General features: G+C 46.0%; 1 protein-coding gene across 19 annotated transcripts in view; it reads right to left on the reverse strand.

Annotated features, from left to right (window-relative positions):
* LOC739761 (putative COBW domain-containing protein 7) overlaps positions 1-20,263 on the reverse strand; it is a 79,137-nt gene extending 58,874 nt beyond the window's left edge. For 3 of the 19 annotated variants that reach the window (XM_054680351.2, XM_054680352.2, XM_054680348.2), the window contains exon 1: positions 1,235-1,497. In XM_054680351.2, the coding sequence (XP_054536326.1) occupies positions 1,235-1,373 (139 nt within the window). In that variant the 5' untranslated portion in view covers positions 1,374-1,497. Of the gene's footprint in view, positions 1-140; positions 241-1,234; positions 1,538-6,891; positions 7,013-20,029 lie in introns of those variants that run through there. The other 16 variants (XM_063806577.1, XM_063806578.1, XM_063806573.1 and 13 more) reach the window with 14 other exon arrangements.
* Positions 20,264-20,722: the final 459 nt, after the last annotated feature.

Below are 20,722 nucleotides of genomic sequence, written 5' to 3' on the forward strand. Positions count from 1 at the left end.
TAGAAGCCAAAAGAACAGTGTTTCAAAAAGGGAAAATGGTCAGGGATAGGAGTGAAACTATCCCTAGATTCAGCAACAAGGTTGCTGGTATTAATTCTCACTCCTGAGCTTCAGATCATTTTCTCCAATGATCTACTGACCTACCAGTGAGCAATACGGGAAGGCCCAGCGGCATGTTTGAAATACATTGTTTTGGACAAGAAATTTGTTCATCTTCTCAGCAGAGCAGCCTCTGAATAACTGTGGGGAAACGCCAAAAATAAATTCCTTTATAAAATTACTTCCGAGCAAAAAACGGGAATAAACTTACAGTCTACAAAGTTTTTAAAAAAACAAAAGCAGTTATTTCTTATTTTTACATAAAAGGTCACGAAGTGGCCCAAGTGTGTACCTGTCTCTAGCAACAACTAGGAATATTATTTCTAGGAAACAGTATCATTTTATTTACATTTCTTAACTTTTTCCAAACTTCTAATACAGTCATATATTTGTTCTAGCCCTTCTATTTAACTGTAAGGTTTAAAAATATATTTCTCAAACTTTTCCAGTAAGAAACTTCTAGTGTAAGTGCATAAACCGCCCTTCACGAAACTACCAAGTTCACAAACTTGTGGTTTCGAGTATCCCCGTACACTCTAAACGTTCTTAGTTTGAGAAATAGTCTTGGAGGACAGATTTTATTCTTACTTCCTACGCAGTGGTTTACAAACAGACCTCAAAAATAAAGTGTTTAAGATGGGAGCACTTCCTGCCAACTGGCTGGAGGACTGTGGCTCGTGGGGAAGGGGAATCTACTGACGAAAGCCCCACGTGTCGGGCATTTTACAGACGGGACATCCTTTCATGGCAATAGGTAGGTGGCTCCGGCCCTGTTTCCCAGGTGACAGGTATTTTTCCATTTTCAGGTGAGGTAGATGAGCGTCAGGAAGGTAAGATAACCTGGTAAGAGGTCACAGAGACAATTGGGGGGCGTGTCTTAGCTTCAAAGCCTTGTTTCAAAGGCTAACTTTCCATCTCACTTGAGAAACGGGAATCTAACGCAGAGGGGACCGGGCATCATTAACTCCCAAGATGAGAGGTAACCCCTACGAGAAGCAAGTGACCCAGCCCCTACCTCAAAGACATTTGCTCTTGATCATGAGGCCCCAATGCCTCAGGAGAAGAGGCACCGGCAGCCCGCAAAATCCCATGACACCAGAGTTCACGGCATTTTGTGACTGGGATGGTTAGTTACCTAAATACCCGGTGATGATTGTGACTGGGATCTTGGCGCCGAGGCCAGACTTTTCCTCCTCCTCGCTTTGCGTCGTCTCAATGGGAACCAATTCAGGACAATCCTCTTCCTCATCCGCAGATCCAACAGCCGGTAACATTCCGGCCTACAGCACGTCCCTACCTCAGCTGAACCGCTGGGACCAACACGCCGGACAGCAGCCGCGCACGCCCAGCGCGCCACTCCAGGCCTGCCCGGGGCCTGACGTCATCACATCGCGACGCCAGCTGATCCCGCCCGGATTACCTGGGCTCTGGACGAGAAGTGCCTCGTCCCTTAGCCACACCCCCCGGGGAGGTGGGCTCTCCCCGACGACAGCTGGACACGCCCCTGGGCGTGTTCTGTGAACCTGAGCGACGCTGCGGAGAGTCCTTAGGGCGCACTAACCACCTGTCTGAAGGTGTCACTGGCGCCTAGAGCCTTAATAAGCTACTGGCTGTAGGTAGAGCTGAGGCCAGCCTGCTGGAAATCTGGAGTGGGTAGCCTGACCTAACCAGTTCCCACAGGGCATAGATTTTATCAACTTGATTTTTTAGTCTCGTTAAAAAAAAAAAAAGTTTTAATTCATAGGGGAAAGAATGGAAGGTTATAACATTACAATTTTAATTGTAATTTTTATACCTGAAGGATAACCAGTGACACTTTTTTCTTTTTTTATTATTACATATTATATATGTAATTCCAAATTTTTAGTATACATGCATCACTTTTATTTACTTTTTTCTCATTATTTATTTGGACCTCAGGTAACCTAAGTTCATTAATCATATTTGCTGGTGCATGACACGCTCATCACTAATCCATAGATAGCCCTTCTTTCTAATATAAATTTATAGTGAACTCCTTTGACCTCATTCCTAACCTAAAAGCATTACCAGTAAGTTACACGTACCTATGTGCACCGCCCCCGCTTCCAATCCACAGCCTGCCCCATAAGATAGTAACAACAGTCATGAATTGGTTCTGGATTGCTGATCATTCCCTGTTTTCTTTTTAGTTTTATCACATATCCCACGTATGTACTTAGAGAATATGTTGTTTAATTTTGGGTGTTTTTGAGCTTCATAAAATTATCCATATAATATATAAACTCCTGAGGCTTGCTATATTTTTCAGCATCACTGCTGTCTTGTATTCTATTGTGTGGCTACACGGCAATTTATTCATTTCCTCTCAATTGTTCCAGGTTTTGCTCTTATGAACAGGGCTGCTATGAACATTTTTCCTGACATATGTGTGTGCAACTTCCTCTTGAGTGTCTGTGTAAGAGTTGAATTGCTGGGTCCTAGATTATTCAAATGTTTTACTTCACAGGAAAATGCACAATTATTTTTTAAAATGTTTGTACAAATTGATACATTTTCCCAGCAAATTATAAGAGGTCTCATTGGTCTGTATGTCAATATTATCAGGCATGCATTTTTCACCAATCAATTGAGTACAAAAGAAGACTTCATTGTGATCTTCATTTGCATTTCCTTGATTACTAACAAGGTTGAGAATCTTTTCATGTGTTTTGGCAATATTTAATTCTTAGAATGACCCTGTAGAGTGTTATCCCTCTTTCAAACATGAGGCGCCAAGAGTTAAGTTACTTGTCCAGGTTAGGTCATAAAAATCTATCTGATGCACAAGTAGAATGTTTTACTACTATCCTGATGCCAAATAGAAGGTTGACTTTTCCTTCCTTCTCTGAAATTCCCCATCAAATATACTGTGTGTATTCCATTAGTTCTACTGATAAGTACATATAACTTGAAAGTATTTATCACACCTTTTGCAGAACACAGTTACGACAGAGGGTTTATATTTGTGCAAATGAGTATATTATATTCACACATACACTCGGTCTGAGAAATCAGGTCTTGAATGCTTTGCCAGCTTTGACAATGTAACCATGAACCAGCTGAGGAAGAAATAAGGCAAATACCTTAGGCATGGTGGTTCAGTTCACTTTATTCTACCAAAGGAGAGAAGCTGTGATGGGTAGCCCAAAATAGATAGCTTACGCCCTAAACACAATGGTTCATAAGCTTTTTCGTTTCAGGAATGCTATGAAGTATTGATTTTTTTGGCAACCTAAGGGAAGGAGTAACATTGCACCCACAGGCATCACACTATTTGCTTGATGTCCCTTCAGCACTGCATTACTGCCTGAATAGCAGCTATTACAGCCCTCACCACCTTCTTTGACATATTTTTAAAAGTACATTCTTGTGGGTTCCCAATATGGCACTGGCTGAATGTTATACTAAAATCCCTCTTTCTGTTTTTTGAGACAGGGTCTCACTCTGTCGCCCAGCATGGATTGCATTGGCACGATCACAGCTCACTGCAGTCCTAAACTCCTGGGCTCAAGTGATCCTCCCATCTCAGCCTCCCAAGTAGCTGGGACTCCAGTCATATGCCATTACACCTGGCTAATTTTTCTTTTTCTTTTTGGTAGAGACAGGGTCTCACTATGTTGTCCAGTCTGGTCTAAAGTCTCATCTCTAACAATGAGCAACCTGTAACCTATGAGGCCAGCTCAGTCAAGTTGACCAAATAGCATTGTTGTAACAGTATGTTACATTTCAAAAATAGTGGAGGCAATAACCTAAGCTCAGTGGCATGAATCCACACTTCACATTTTATTAGCAGTGTAATAATTTTCTAAAAGATTAGTATCACAGATGCTGTTTTTCTTTTGTTTTTCCTTGCATCTTGCTCTTTTCTTTACTATTTATGAAATCTTCATTTATTTCTGTGCATTCAACTTACTATCTGCTCTCATTTCCTGTGATTCTGAAAAAATGCCTCTTGAATATATATACAGCATATCTACAAGAAATCATTTCTCTTCATTTTGTTCATAAATAAGTGTTTTTACTTTACCTTTATTTTTGAAGCATATTTTCACTGGATAATGAATCCTTGGTTGAGTGCCCTCCACCCAGCATGTAAGTATGTAATCTCACTGTCTTCTTGCCTCTATTGGTCCCATAAACAGTTAATCGAGGTTTTATTACTGTTTCCCTGGTATAATGAACCAGTTTTTTTTTTAATACACTTGAGATTTTCTCTTTGTATGTGATTTAGCATTTGAACTATAATCTGTATAGTGATGCATGTCTTGATGTTTATCCTGGATAAGTTCCATTTTTTTGATCTTATAGACTAATGTGTTTCATTACTCTTGACACATTTTCAATATTTCTCAGGTCTCTCAGGTGTGCCATCTCCCAGAGATGCTTTATGTGTGGTTATTCTCTGCATTTCACTCTACTGTGTTGCTGTACATTCTCCATTTATGTTATGTCTTAGGCAATTTCCAGAGCAGCCTCAGGGCCAGGCTCTGGAGTGTGGGTGCACTTGTAGTGACAGCAGCTCTGGGCCTGGGGTGGGGCTGGTCCACATGGAAATGGCTCAGGGTCTGAGTTGCCAACACAGGATGAGGTCCTGGAGCCTGGATCTGTGATGATGCAGAGTTGGGGCTGGGAGGCAACCCCTTCCCAGGCCGCACAACAGTGGCTGCTGCTTGGGAGGATGTGGAAGGAAGGTATCGCAGCATCCTCCTCTCTGGGGTGATGTACATGCCCATGGCTTCAGGTATTTTTAGTGCCAAAAACCACCAGTGTCCACTCTGGAGCAGGCTGCTGCGATCCTTATCAATGAACACTAAGAGACCTTCATCAGGAAAGTTGTAAAGTGGAGGCAGCCTGGGGGATACTGAGATCCTCAGCTGCAAAGGCTGCAGGGTCCTCCACAGAGCAGGCCATGGGGACTGCAGTGGCCCTGCCTCCCGGCTGATAACAATTGCCTCCTGCTTCTTTGCTCCTAGATGTCTCAAAACTCTCAGGTTTGCCATCTCCCAGTAATTCTTTCTGTATGGTTATTCTGGGCTTTTTTGCCCACTGTGTTTCTGCACTTCTTTAATTAGACCCTTGAGCTCTCCAAGGGCTATTTTCCTTTTTGGCAGTTCAGTAACTTCACAGAAACCTCCCAGGAAATGCAGCCTCTTCACAGCTGGGTTCATCCTATACCCAGCGACCTGCGGCCAGTGTGGCGCTGTGATTAGAGGCGGCTCAGTGCCTTCAGAGGAGCAGCCTGGCTGTGCGCACATTAGAGAAAGGCTTCCATCGTCGTTGGTCCTCTTTCTCACAAGGACTCTGGGGTCTTGGTGCCAGGAGATGCAACCGCCTCTGGCAGCCCGGCTTCATTTTAGGGACAGTGACTATGGAGAAACCCAGATCTGACCCATTTTCTCCAGAGGGGAGGGAGCCACAGGGAAAGGCCCCTTGTTGCTCTCTTGGCCCTGAGCGCCTCCCAGGAAAGGTCAGAGCACAGACTCAGCCCTGGGAGGGCCGAGAGATCCCGCTGGACCCTGCACTCCTTGACACTCTGGACAAGATGCAGAGAGTGGGGTCCTGGCAGCAAGATCCTGTGGGAGTGGGGCCTTGGAGCTCAGGGCCAGACCGAGGGGGTGCTCATTGCTGGCTCTGGCCTACAGACACGTTGACATTGGCACCACACGGGCCAACTGAAACCCTAAGAGAAAACCCAGCGTCCCCTGGCCAGACCCACCAGAGGACAGAGCTCCCAATAAGCCCAGCTGCTAGAAAAGAAGGTGGAGTCCCAGGCAGAAGAGTTCTTCAGGCTGAATGGAAATGATTCCAGAGGGAAATGCAGATATGAAGAAGGAGATAAAGAGCTCCAGAAATGGCAAATAGCAGGGTGAGCATACGCGACTTCTCTAACGGAAGAAATTACCTTTAAAACACACGTGCAGGCTTAGAGCAAAAGAAACCGTGCCGTAAGGTGTGAGTAAGCGAAGTGCCTGTGACACCCACAGATCAGAGAAGCAGAGGCCTCCGGGATGGCAAGGCAAGGTTGCCGCATTTCATATGAAGTACACAATCATCATAAAAGAATGCATTAAATATACATATGTATGCATTCAAAATACACTAACATCACATATATCCATTAGACTTTATCAAAATTAAAATCTTCTGTTCATCCGCATAAAACGATGTCACTTACTGCAAAAAATATTCTCAAATATGTATCCAAGTGCTGACATCCAGAATAAGTAACCTCTAAAATTTCATAATAAAACAACTTGGTGAAACAACGGTCAAAGGATTTGAACACTTTGCCAAATGATGGCAAATAAACACAAGAAAAAGTGCTCGACAGACTCGAGCACCAGGAAGCTGCATCGTAAACACCAACGAAAACCACCACACACACCCACAGTAGCCAAAATCTATAAAACTGGTGGCACCAAATGTGAGGGAGGATGTGGCCCACCCAGCACTGTTGCTGTGCATTCTTGGTGAGAACACCTAAGACGTCCCCTCCATGGGATTAGAAAACCACAAGGCAGGCAGGTCAGCTGCTGCACTGCACACCACAGCGGCTGGTGAACTCTGCACACAGTGGTGGGCCGTCAACTGAAACCACAACAGGCAGCGAGCAGCTCTCAAAATGAAGGCATTCCGTGGAGAACAGCAGTGGATTATCAACCAGGATGTGTGAGCCATGATAGACCACAGGCATTCCCTGGGAGGCTGGGGCAAGAGGAAGCTTTTAAAGGCAAAAGAAGCTTGAGGAAGCGGTTCTGAAACAAAACTTACCAGCCTGAGAGGCTCATTGCAGGGGCCGGCGATGACTCATTGGAAACACTGACAGCTGCTGGGAGACGTCCTCATAGAAGCAACTTCTGAGCAACGTTAAGCCTGGCATTCCAGTCAAAACCTGGTAATATAACCAATATTTTCCATTGTATGCTGCTGTGAAGAGAACGGGCTCTTATTGAACTTACACAAATGACTGTATTGCCAAAAACATAATCATACTCACAAATAGTTCACAAATTTTGGAGAGATAAGGTAGGGAAAGAAGCCTATGTTTCAATTTTTGTTCACAAAGTTATACTTTACCAAATTGGTGTAAATTATAGATAGCTTAAGAAAACTATTTTCCTTAAACCTGGAAAACAAAACATTAAAATAGAGAACCAAAAATATTTTAAATTAAAACTGTAAAAACCCATAATTCCTTTTCATCAATTCATTCAGTCCCATGTAATTAATTCTCATTCTGTTTGATCTAGGTTAGCAGATTTATGAACCCATCAGTTTCTTCAACAGAGTCCCAAAAATATCGACTCTGTCCAACGGTATGATCTTAAAGGTATCAGCAATCAGAGTTCAAGAGGACTGCCAAAGTCATTTCATTAGAAGCAATTTGGACTGTAGTTGATTGCAAAAGCTTTTAGAGAAACATCAAAACAATAATTTGGATTTGGATCTTTACATGGATGACAAAAACATAGACGGGTCATGGTTAAAAGTCTGATGAGAGTTCATTATAATGAGAAATTGACAAGGAACTTTGGTTATTTCCATAGCATAGAACATTTTAACACAATAATTAGAACTACCACTGATAACATTATACCAAGATATATCAGATATTTAAGAATTTTATATAACTTTTGGAATACACTAATACTGTATCCATACAAATATAACTTAAAGAAAGGTTAAGGCCGGGCGCGGTGGCTCACTCCTGTAATCCCAGCACTTTGGGAGGCCGAGGCAAGCCGATCACGAGGTCAGGAGATCGAGACCATCCTGGCTAACAAGGTGAAACCCCGTCTCTACTAAAAATACAAAAAAATTAGCTGGGTGTGGTGGTGGGTGCCTGTAGTCCCAGCTACTCGAGAGGCTGAGGCAGGAGAATGGCGTGAATGCAGGAGGTGGAGCTTGCCCTGAGCCAAGATCGCGCCACTGCACTCCAGCCTGGGTGACAGAGCCAGACTCCATCTCAGGAAAAAAAAAAAAAAAAAAAAGGTTAAACATCATTTCTTCTTTACAATGCTTCCCACATATTTAATAATTTAGCATGTCAAATAAACTTAATTAATATATCTCTTTTACAAGGTAAGAATAAAAAGATTTAATTTAGAATTTGATCTTGGGAAAGCTTGTCAAAAATGTCAAAGGTTTAAAACACTTAATTAAAACAGGATAATAGGTCATTGTGAAATAATAGTCATCCATTTAACTATAGTGATAATTAAAATACTTTAAAAGCAAATAAAGTTACACAGACAAAAAAAAAAAAAAAAACCCTAACTCTTTAAAGGAAGAATTTTTCCAAGCAATCAAAAACCTAATAAAGACAGCGCAAAGTACACGACATTATCTTGATAAATTTTTCTAGGCCAGTTACTGTGGAGGCCTCATTACGGAGGGGGAGTGGGGCTGGCGGGACTGAAGGAAGCAAAAAGAGAAGGCACATAAGCCTTAAGTCTGCCTTTCTCATGGTCCAGAACACATAACCCTCCTGCACAAACAGCCTAGTCTTCCAGCTATCACCAGACCCTTGACTGATAGAAAAATTACAAGTTAGCTCACGGCAGCCTTGGCGTTCTCAGCACTGTCAAAGCCCTCTTCAGCTCACAGCACAAAGACTGTCTTATAAAACCCCCACCAAGCCTTTGCCTCCTTGCAGTCAGCTCCTCTCTGCTAACTTGCCCATTGCACTCTCACAATGTATTTTCATACTTTCTTTAATAAATCTGCTTTTCTTTATCTGCAACTGTCTTGGTAAATTCTTCTTCTCACCACACCACCAGCCCCAGAGGGTCACCACTCACCTGCGACAGTTACCAAAAAGGCAAGGAACACCCTGATTATTTTTTAATCAGGGGTAGATCAATACTACAAGAAAATCTTGTCGTATTAACAGAGAGGACCAAATTCTAGTTTCATGTCGGCAAACTTTAGATCTTTCTTCTTCTTCTTCTTTTTTTTTTTTTTTTTTTTTTTTTGAGACAGAGTCTCACTCTGTTGCCCAGGCTTGAGTGCAGTGGCGCAATCTCAGCTCACTGCAACCTCCGCCTCCCAGGTTCAAGCGATTCTCTTGCCTCACCCTCCCTAGTAGCTGGGACTACAGGCATGCGCCACCACACCCAGCTAATTTTTGTATGTTTAGTAGAGAAGGAGTTTCACCATTGTTGGCCAGGCTGGTCTTGAACTCCTGACCTCAAGTGATCTGCCCTCTTCAGCCTCCCAAAGTGCTGGGATTACAGGCATGAGCCACCACGCCCAGCCTAGATCTTAATGTTCTATTTTAGAAAGACTTATAAATTATTTCCTTCTATTTTTAGTCAACTTGATCACATACAAAATGTATTTCATAAAATTCATCTTCCATAAACCTTTTGCAATTTTCTCAAACCTTGTAGAATTTGTTCAAACCTTCAGTTTCATTCTATACTTCCTCTTTTTTATACTGGAACAACCAATCATTCTAACTTAGGATAAAAATTTACTCTTTTTTCCCTTATAATTTTGGCCACACAAGATTTTCTCATATAAAAAAAATTTTTATTCTCTTTTTCTTTTCAACTTTCCCTACCAAAGATATGACTTTCTTTGCTTATTTTTTGTCCCATTTACTGGTTCATTTCTGCCTTGTTTCTATTTCCTTTCAAAATTTGCATTTTCAAGCAACCTTTAAATAACCTCCAAATTAGACAAAATTATTCTTCTTCTAAAAAAAACCCTCATGTCTTTTGTAATTTTTTTACCAAAAATACCAAAAATTGTATCATTATTTTTCATACTTTGTGTATAGAGTTACACACATTAATTAGAATTTTTAAATCTTAGTGCCCTTAATTTTTAGTGGAACCTAGGAAGTAAGCAATTTTGAACTGTTATATGATAACATTTTATGAATACATATTTTATAATTTTTCAGAAACGTGCTTCCTCATAGAACAATTTCTCAATGTAAAACAAGACACAATGTTTTCTAATAGACCCAAACAAATTTTATCTTTCCACAGAACTTTCGAAGCCAGGAATAAGCTTACACTTATGTTCAGCGATTAATGTTTTAGTATTTTAACTTGTCTGTGTTACTCCTGAGAAACTTCCTGAGATATTAAGCATCCATCATCTTGAGGTGTTTTCCTATTAACCATTTTTACAGCATGTGACTGTCAGGCGGTCATCTCAAAATCAAGAGACCGAAGCGTTACACGCATGGCGTTTTGTTTCATTGCTGCGCTTCCCGCGTGAGGAGTAACAGGCGGGCCGCCTCACGTCTGCGGGCACACTTGTTTTTAGGTCAGACTCATGCTTTACAATTAAACATTTAGCAGAGATGAAAGTTGCGTGTCTGCATCATCTTTAACGCTGAGGACTCTGAAGACACCTGCTTTTATCAAACCGGCAAATCTAAACTCACCTTTATTCACCAAAGTTTACCCCAGGTCAAATGAACTTTAAAAACATTTGGGTTAGTTCCTATTTTTTTTTTACAGTTGTAGGTATGCTCATTTATTTCTAAGTCAATTTAAACAATGCCTCTTACTAAGTAGGAAAGACCTTAAAGATATTTTATTTGCTCCATTTGTAAACAGTCAAGAATCACGCCAATCAAAAAATGTGCACAGCACACAGTCAGCAGTGCTGGGAAAGGATGGCTTGGTTGGCTGAGAAGTTCCCAGGGGGAGAAGCAGAGTCTGGCAGAGAAAACACAGAGCCACCAAGAGTTATAGCCTGAGCATCAGCTTCCAGTTAGCCTGATTTCTCATCAGGGAGCTCTAAAGAAAGTCCCTTTTCAAATATCTTATTATCAGCTTTTAACCAGGACAACAGTAAACATTCCCGGTGGTATTGAAGTCTTTCTTTCCTCCCTTCTAGTTCCATTTTAGCTTAGGACAGAAGATCAAACAAACAAAAAGTTCCTATAATGCTCCAAATATTAACCAACTTCCAAACCAAAGGTAAACCTACTTCCGCTGTGATTCAAATCTAGTAAGCCCTGTATGGCTTAACCATGGATGCAAGAGGTCCCCAGAAAGGATGCAAAGGATGTAGCCCCCTTCAGGATCCAAAATTTCTCCTGAAGATAGGCTAAGGAAGTAAAGATGCTCACTGGTAACAAGGTAACCATGGCGAGGCGGTTAAGTTCCTGAGAGCAGATGTGGTCGAACAGAGACACTTCATGTTTCGGTCCTGGCCGGTGACCACCATCAGAAGCATGCCTAGCAACTCGGATCTCCCAGTGGGCAGAGACCAGAGAGACCAGAGACAGCATCCTCACTGGTTATGACCAAGTTCTCAAGACAGAAAACAGGCCTTAGGGCAAACCCCACAAAAGGCAGAGACAAAGAAAACAGCGGCTATTTCTGGGAAGCTGTGGCCAAAAAGCAACGGGCACCCAGCACCAAATTCACAAGAGTCACCATTTAAAGAACCACTTCTTACAATGTTCTCCTTTCGATCCAAATTTAAAAAGGGACAAGAAAACCTTTTACCTTCTCAACCAGGCATTCCAGGTAGTGGCGTGAGAGAGCTGACTTTGGGAAGAATTCCTGCCTCTGCCCTGTGTCAGGTGTCCTGGAATCCCACCTGCAGGTTCTGGGGAGAGGACAAAGTGGGATGTCCCAGCCTTTAGCGTCCCAGTTGGACGCTAGATAGACTAGCAGGAGAGAAGCATCATACAGGTTTTACATAGCATGGGAGCCCCCGTATGGAAATGAAGACCCCAGAGAGGCCATTATCAATTCACTAAATCATTCCAGGGGGCTTAAAACATACGAGTTATCTAACAAGGTCTGTACAATGTTCTGTCTGCTTCAGCTTCTCATCCTTGAAGATAAGAAGGCTGCCTTTTCTTCCTTCCTTCCTTCCTTGCTTGCTTCCTTCCCCCCTATTTATGGTCTCCGATGGGTGTAGAAGTTAATTTCTTGGATGTTTACATTTCAGCTAGGGCTGGTGAGAATAAAAAACCTCCAGGCAGCTTTGAAATCAGTGTGTTTTTTGGTTTTGTTTTAATTATAGTTGTAGCAGTGGGTTTTATCTTATTTGAAAATGACTCATTTTATGAATATCTATTATTTAAGTTCACGTTAAGGCTTCAAGTTTCCCCCAAAATATGTTTGGACTTCATTTTAAGTAGACACAGTTTATAAAACAACTATCATTGAAAAGTTGATGAACTTTAAAGCCATTTACATTCACCTACAATTATGCTTTAATTCCTTCTTAATCAAAACTGGCCATTGAAGGAGTCAGGAAGGACCATTCCAGATGATGCTTCTTTAACACAAGTATTCTTTTCTGCTAAAAGCAATGAAGAAGTAGCAGAGGAAGGGCTCTATTTTTCCTTCCATCTAAAGAAGAATATTAATTTTCTTAACTGGACACAACTCTTACCAGCACAGAGATGGCAGCAGGGGAATCCTAATTACATCTTACTTCACTCATTTATTCTCATAGTTTTTGCCTCTGGAAGCCAAAAGCTGTTTTCCTTTATAGACGTGAGTTTTTACAAAACAGTTTCAAAATAGCCAGCTAAATGCCAGAAAGTGTTTAGTTTGATAGACAGTCTTTTCAACTTTGCTTGTTTCTTGATTAGATTGCTAACTTCAGGGTAGAGCCCATTAAGGAATAGTGGGGAGAAAACATTTTTTTATGTCTGCAATCAGCATGGGTAGCTTTGAAAAAGAAGCAAGCCTGCTGTTTTTCAAGTGATTCTAACTAAATTGTCAATATGCCAGAATAGCATATTTAATTACTTTATCTCCTTCATCTAGAACTTCCCTAGAGGTTCCACGTGTTTAAAGATGAATTGGTGTTTGTGGAGAAAAGCTGGGGAGCTCTGAACAAAGGGGGTGGGGAGGTCAGCCAGAGGAGGAGGAGGAGGATGTGCGTGGGAAGGGGAAGGAAGGGCTCTGGGAAGGAGGCGCCTTGGCTGGCGTGGAGACAGTATTTTGCAGCGAGGCCTTTTTAAAGTCCTGAATGCACTTTGAAGCCTCAAGATGGCAATTAAAAATACGTGCCTCATTCAGACTGTTTAACCCAATAGCTGCAATTTTCTAATATAGTTCTAGGAAACCAGTCTGGGGAGTTGGAATGATTCTCAAACGGCCACTGGAATTCCAAATCACCCTTGGTGTCATCTGCCCATGGGCTTAAAATGTGCACAAAGGGCCACAATGTTTGAACGTACGACCAGCTGAGCCCCCGAAAGCCGGGCGTGCCTTACACTTTGAGAATCCCATTCTGTCTCCTACTGCACTTTTGAGAGCAAAAAGAAATTCATATAACCGCTGTATGTGATATTTGCTCTTTAAAGATGTTTTGAAACAAGCAGGGAGAGCAGAAGTAAAAAAAGCCAAATCACTTAATCACATATGGACGCACAGAAACAAACAAACCAGAGCGCTCCCCAGGACCAGAAAGGACAACCCGGCTCACAGGGTCCCAGGACGGATGCAAGGTCCTATATTAAGGTGGCCTGGTCCAAGGCAGATCCCGAGCGAAGTCAAGCTTCTGCCGGAAGGAGGGCTCTCAGCCTGGGAGAAGATGCACATGGCAGAAGAGGTGGGCCGCGGAAAGGAAGAGCTCAGAGGCCTCAGGCGGGCACTACACAGCAGTTCCAAGAATTGTCACTTCCTTCTGAAGGCCATCTTGCTTCTGGTCCTATTTCTGGCACCAGATTGTGCCATCCTGAGCAGCAAAGGGAGCGGCTCTCAGGATAAGTGAGTTTATTTGGAAGTGGCAACAGATTGTAATCCTGCACATGTGAGCCATGGCAGACCCCAGGCATCGCTGGGGAGGCTTTTAAAGGCAAAAGGGAAAAGTTCCTGTGAGCTTTTTTGAAACAAAGTTTATAGATTGCAGAGGCTGATTGCAGGAGCTGCTGATGACTCATTGAAAATGCTGATTGCTGCTGGGGAGGCATCAGCCTAGAAGCCACTTGTCTGGATTTTTTGTGCTGAGTTTTCATAACAGTTCTTATGACAGCACAGAGGCATAAGGACTTTCAGAGCGTCTGTGCAGCCTCTCTTACCGCAGACACACAAGCACGAGGCTCCCTTCCTCAGGATCTCGCACTCTGCTTTAGGAGAGCAACTGCATCCTGGCATCAGCAACTTCCACAGGCTCTGAGGGATAGTGTCAGAACCAGGCACCGAGCAACCTACTGGGATTATGGAACAGAAATTATAATAACATGTAACTTTTATAAGATCCCCAAGAGGGTCTGATATATAGCCGAGTTAGGGAAGACTGGAGTAGTGAGTTGAATTATGTCTTCCAAAAATATGTCTAAGTCCTAACCCTATATGGCTTGGCTAGGTCCCCACCCAAATCTCATCTTGAACTGTAGTTCCCATAATCCTCATGTGTCATGAGAAGTGATTGAATCATGGGGCGGTTCCCCCCATGCTGTTCTCGTGATAGTGAGTGAGTTCTCATGAGATCTGATGGGTCTTTTTTGTTTTGTTTTTGTTTTTTTGAGACGGAGTCTCGCTCTGTCACCCAGGTTGGAGTGCAGTGGCACAATCTCGGCTCACTGCAACCTCCACCTCCTGGGTTCAAGCGACTCTTCTGCCTCAGCCTCCCAAGTAGCTGGGATTACAGGTGCACGCCACCATGCCTGGCTAATTTTTGCATTCTTAGTAGAGACAGGGTGTCACCTTGTTGGCCAGGCTGGTCTCAAACTCCTGACCTTGTGATCTGCCCACCTCAACCTCACAAAGTGCTGGAATTACAGGCCTGAGCCACCATGCCTAATGGATCTGATGATTTTATAAGGGGCTTTTCCTCCTTTTACTGGGCACTTCTCCTTCCTGCCACCATATGAAGAAGGACATGCTTGCTTCCTCTTCTGCCATGACTGTAAGTTTCCTGAGGCCTCTCCAGCCATGCAGAACTGTGAGTCAATTAAACCTCTTTTCCTTATAAATTACCCAGTCTTGGGTATTTCTTCATAGCACCATGAGAACGTGCTAATACACCTCAGTACTTGTGAATGTGACCTTATTTGGAAATCAGGTCATTGCAGATGTAATTAAGTGAAGATGTTGAGATGGGTTGCCCTGGTGGACCCTAAATCTACTGACTGGTGTCCTTATAAGAGAAAGGAAGAGGGAGATTGGCACAGACAGAACAGGAGAAGAGAGAGGAAAGTGGAGAGGCCACATGAACAGAGGCAGAGATGGGAGCAATGCAGGCACAAAAACACAGGCCCAGGGACACCTCGGGACACCAGGAGCTAAGAGAGGCAGGAAGGCTTCTCTCCTCAAGCCTGGGAAGGGAGTGAGGCCACCAACACTTTGGTCTCAGATTTCTGGTCTCCAAAAGCGAGAATAAACTCCTGTTCTTTTTTAGAGATGGAGTGATACGGTTTAGATATGTGCCCTCCACATCTCACGTTGAAATGTGCTCCCCAGTGTTGGAGGTGAGGCCTGGTGGGAAGTGTTGGATCATGGGGGCAGATCCCTCGTGAATGGCTTAGCACCATGCCCTGGGTGATGAGTGAGTTCCTGCTCGGTTGGTTCTCAGGAGAGCTGGTTGTTTAAGAGTCTGCCCCCACCCACCATCCGGCTCTCACCATGTAATCCTGCCTCCTCACTGCTTTGGTTGTTTAAGAGTCTGCCCCCACCCACCCTCCGGCTCTCACCACGTAATCCTGCCTCCCCACTGCCTTCCACCATGACTGGAAGTTCCCTGAGGCCTCCCCAGAAGCAAAGGCTGGCACTATGCTTCCTGTACAGCCTGCAGAACCATGAGCCAATCAAATCTCTTCCCTTTATGAATTACCCAGCCTCAGTATTTCTTTATAGCAATGCAAGAACAGACTCACATGCAGGATCTCACCCTGTCGCCCAGGCTGGAGTGCAGTGACGCTAAGCTGTGGGCCACAGTACCGTATCCCAGACAGCCAGGACTTGGTCAATGACTGTGGCTTCCTGAGTTGGACTCCTCATCGCCTTTCAACTCAAGACCAAGCTGGGAAAGCCACATGTGCTCCATTACCAAGCCCGTAGGCCACCCCCGCTCCCCCCAGCCACAGCCTCCACCAGGGTGCGCCAGGGCTATCTGTTCCACTGTGAAGCTCCCCAGCCCAGCTGCCTTCAAGTCTCTGTCCAACACAAACGATGTGGCCAGGCCCTTGCCCAGCCAGCCCTGGGTGAGCCCTACCTGTGCTCCTGGGGGTCTTTGATGACATCCACTGCCTGGGCGAGCTCCCCCGACACTCTCCACCTCCCGTCCTAGCTGCCCCTCACATCCAGTGCCCCTAGGCACCCCCCAAGAGCTGCAGACCCCTGCCTTCCTTCTCCACATCTGCCCCTCACAGGCCTCCCTGCCACTCTCCCTGCCCTCCACTGCCACTCTCGTCCTGACCCCGTCATGTCTGCCCATCATCCTCATGTGTGCACTGTTGGTGGTGTCTAGGGTCAGGCTTGTCATGTGTGGCCCCTGAAGGCAGACCATTCAGCAGTTTGCTCATTGCTCTTCCTCATGCCTCAAAGTGTGTACACATATGTTCATGGCAGCAGGTACACATGTTCATGGCAGCAGATACACGTATGTTCATGGCAGCAGGTACACATATGTTCATGGCAGCAGATACACGTATGTTCACGGCAGAAGGTACACGTATGTTCATGGCAGCAGGTACACATGTTCATGGCAGCAGATACACATATGTTCATGGCAGCAGGTACACATGTTCATGGCAGCAGGTACACGTATGTTCATGGCAGCAGATACACGTATGTTCATGGCAGCAGGTACACATGTTCATGGTAGCAGGTACACATATGTTCATGGCAGAAGGTACACATATGTTCATGGCAGCATTATTCACAGCCGACGAAAGGTAGAAACAGCCCAAATGCCTAACAGGTGTGAAAGGAAAACAAACCTTGGGCCCCCAAATCCCTAAGCTAAAGGGAAAAGTCTAGCTGGGAACTGCTTAGGGCCAACCTGCCTGCCATTCTCTTCAAAGTCTCCCCTCTGCTCACTGAGATAAATGCATATCTGACTGCCTCCTTTGGAGAGGCTCATCAGAAACTCCAAATAATGCAACCATTTGTCTCTTATCTACCTATGACCTGGAAGCCCCCTCCCTGCTTCCAGTCTTCCCGTCTTTCCAGACCAAACCAATGTTCATCTTACATATGCTGACTGATGTCTCGTGTCTACGATGTATAAAACCAAACCGTGCTCCGACTGCCTTCAGCATGTCATCAGGGCCTCCTGAGGCTGTGAGACCTGTCTCAGTTACTTTAGAAAGTTTATTTTTCCAAGGTTGAGGACACGTACCCATGGGGAGGAGAAAAATGATCCTAAGGGGTGGATGTAAAGAAGTACTGTAAATAACAGGCCAATAGCGTGTCCAATCAATCGGACGCCAAGACACTTGATGTCTCCTTTCCGCAAAAACCCTCACCCCAGGAGAACAAAGGGATGGCCACTCTAAGCTTCCTGCAGCGTCAAAAAGATTTCCACCCCCTCCTATCCCTGAAAAAGGGGACATGTCGATCCCATTCTTCCCTGGAAAGGGGAGGATCAAGAGGAGGTGGATGACTGTCCTGCAGCAGGGCAGCCTCCTCCTGTGCATGACCACGTCTCACACTCACACCTCTCTCCTCCACATCCCCATGTCTCTCCCCCTTGAACACCCATGTCTCCCTCCCTTGAGTGCCTGCCTCTCTGTCCTGCTTGTTCCAGTACTGGGGAGACAGGGGGCCACCAGGCTCTGGATTGGGAGCCCTGGGAAGCCACCCTGAGGGGCAAGACAAGATTGGGTGAGCCTCAGTGCAACAGAAAGTGCAGTTCACTCTCACCAGGCTCCATCCTCCACCAAGAATGATCAGGCCTCAATCCATTCCTCAGAAGAGGAAACGGTGAGCACTTTATGCTTAAAGACAATATGGCTTGGAACCACCAGGGCACTGCTGTTATGATAATTCACCAGCTTCAGCATTCGGTACACATGACCAGAGTGTGTCAAGAATAAAGACCATGTGACTGATAACAAAGAGGGAAAGAAAGAGCAGAAAGGGACCCACGGATGATCCAAAATGGTGTTGCCAGAGAAGGACCTTAAAGACAGCTGTGATGAATGAGCTCAGTCACAAGAGATGGGAAAATGAGGGATTCCGACAAAGAAATGGAAACGTTAAAATAATAACACGGACGTTCTTGAATTGAAAAGTATGATATCTGAAATTAAGAATGAAATTGGTGGGTTTAATAAAAATTGAACACAGCAGAAGATAGAATTTGTAAACATAAATGCAAGTCATTAGAAACTACCTCAACAGAAGTAATAGAAAATACTCAAATGAAAGGAATGGGAAAAAATAAATAGAAAATCCAGAAAGGAAAAAAATAACAGATGAGACATAGTCAATAGGTCTGAGATATACATAATCCCAGAGAGAGATCAGAGTTAATGGGACAGACGAAATATTTGAAACGATAATGGGTGGGAATCTTTGAAAACTGTTGGAAGACGTTAATCCACAGATTCATGAAGATCAGCAAATCCCAAGGGGGGTACATGTAAATCCCACCTTGGAGCACCCTACTAAGAGTAATGAGAGCCAAATACAAAGAGAAAAATCCACAAGCATAGGGGAATTGTCACGTGCCTTTCTCGGTAACTGGGATAACATAAAATTAGGCAGGATAAGGAAGACCTGAGCAACATAATCAACTAGAGCGGCCCAATTGTTCTGCCTCAGACCTTGTATCCAAAATGGCTTGCTTCCTCTTCTTCTTAAGTGTACACATAACATTCACCAAAATGTCCATATGTTGGGACATAGGAAAAGCCTCAAATAATTTCAAAGGATCTAAATTTAAAATTCAGAGCATATTTTCTGACCTCAGTAAACTTAGAAGTGAAAAAAAATACTAAAAAATGCTAAACTTCCTGGAAATTAAAGAATATGCTTCTAAATAATCCAGTGGCCAAAAGAAATCATAGCAGAATTTGGATATGTGTTGAATAAATGGTGATGAAGAAAAGACACATCAAAACTGCAGGATGCAGCTAAGCCAAGAGAAAATTATATTCACTGGAGCCTGCAGGGCAGCCACCCCGGCACAGGAGAGAGAGGACAGCGACGGGCCAGCGGAGACCTCAGGACAGCCACGGCCTGGGCACCTCCGGCTCCTCCCCGCGGCCTGGGCACCTCCGGCTCCTCCCCGGGGCCTGGGCACCTCCGGCTCCTCCCCCCGGCCTGGGCACCTCCGGCTCCTCCCCGGGGCCTGGGCACCTCCGGCTCCTCCCCGGGGCCTGGGCACCTCCGGCTCCTCCCCGGGGCCTGGGCACCTCCGGCTCCTCCCCGGGGCCTGGGCACCTCCGGCTCCTCCCCGGGGCCTGGGCACCTCCGGCTCCTCCCCGGGGCCTGGGCACCTCCGGCTCCTCCCCGGGGCCTGGGCACCTCCGGCTCCTCCCCGCGGCCTGGGCACCTCCGGCTCCTCCCCCCGGGGCCTGGGCACCTCCGGCTCCTCCCCGCGGCCTGGGCACCTCCGGCTCCTCCCCGCGGCCTGGGCACCTCCGGCTCCTCCCCCCGGGGCCTGGGCACCTCCGGCTCCTCCCCGCGGCCTGGGCACCTCCGGCTCCTCCCCGCGGCCTGGGCACCTCCGGCTCCTCCCCCCGGGGCCTGGGCACCTCCGGCTCCTCCCCGGGGCCTGGGCACCTCCGGCTCCTCCCCGCGGCCTGGGCACCTCCGGCTCCTCCCCGGGGCCTGGGCACCTCCGGCTCCTCCCCGGGGCCTGGGTACATCTGCTCCAGGCCTTTGCAGACACGGCGGCCGAGCACCCCCGGCCGGGCTGTGCAGCTGAGCACTTGGTCCTCTGCTCTGGGGCACAGTAGCGTGGCTTTTCCCACAGCTGGGGTCCCTGCAGCATCACGGGGCCAGAAGTGGGGGTGACCTGCCTGCTGCGGGCTCCCTGGGTCAGACGCCCTCAGAGCCTGGGTCCTCCAGCTTCCACTCCCCACAGCCTCTGGCCACAGATTCGGTTGGAGTCGCTGCTGAGGCCACAACAGAGGGCTGCGGCCGAGCGTCCACCAAGACAGGGGTCCGGCCTCCTGCCCCACCTGGCCCTGAGCGGAACCACTGCAACCCCTTCTCACCCTCCAGGAGCAGCCGCGTGCGGGGAAACAGCATCCTGTGTGAGGTGGAAACCGGGAGAGGACCCTCCCCCCGCACCTTCGGGTGGACCCGGAATTGCGCTCATTTATGTGGCCATTTGGAAGATGCCCCCGTGCGCTGAGCCCCCCGTCCCCTCGGTTCCTCCCTTCTCCCTCTCCTCCCCCCACCCCTTCCCCTCCCTCTCCCCCCTTCTCCCTCGCCTGCCCCCCGCACCCACCTTGCTCTTCCCCCACCCCTTTCCCCTGAGCCTCACTCCCTAGTGAGCCGGCAGCCCTGAGCCTGTATCTCAGGCGCTGCTTCCCGGAGAACAAGCTAAACACTCTTCACTCTCCGTCTGAGGGGCGGCTGCCACCAACACCACAGAGGGGGCGCACACAGACCTCCATTGCTCACAGTCTGGCGGCTGCGGGTCTGAGGTCGGGCCGGCCGGGCCGGGTTCTTGCTAGGGCGGCTTCCTGGCCAGCAGGCGGTGGAGA

This window comes from Pan troglodytes, chromosome 2, assembly GCF_028858775.2.
Source record: "Pan troglodytes isolate AG18354 chromosome 2, NHGRI_mPanTro3-v2.0_pri, whole genome shotgun sequence".
NCBI lineage: Eukaryota > Metazoa > Chordata > Mammalia > Primates > Hominidae > Pan > Pan troglodytes.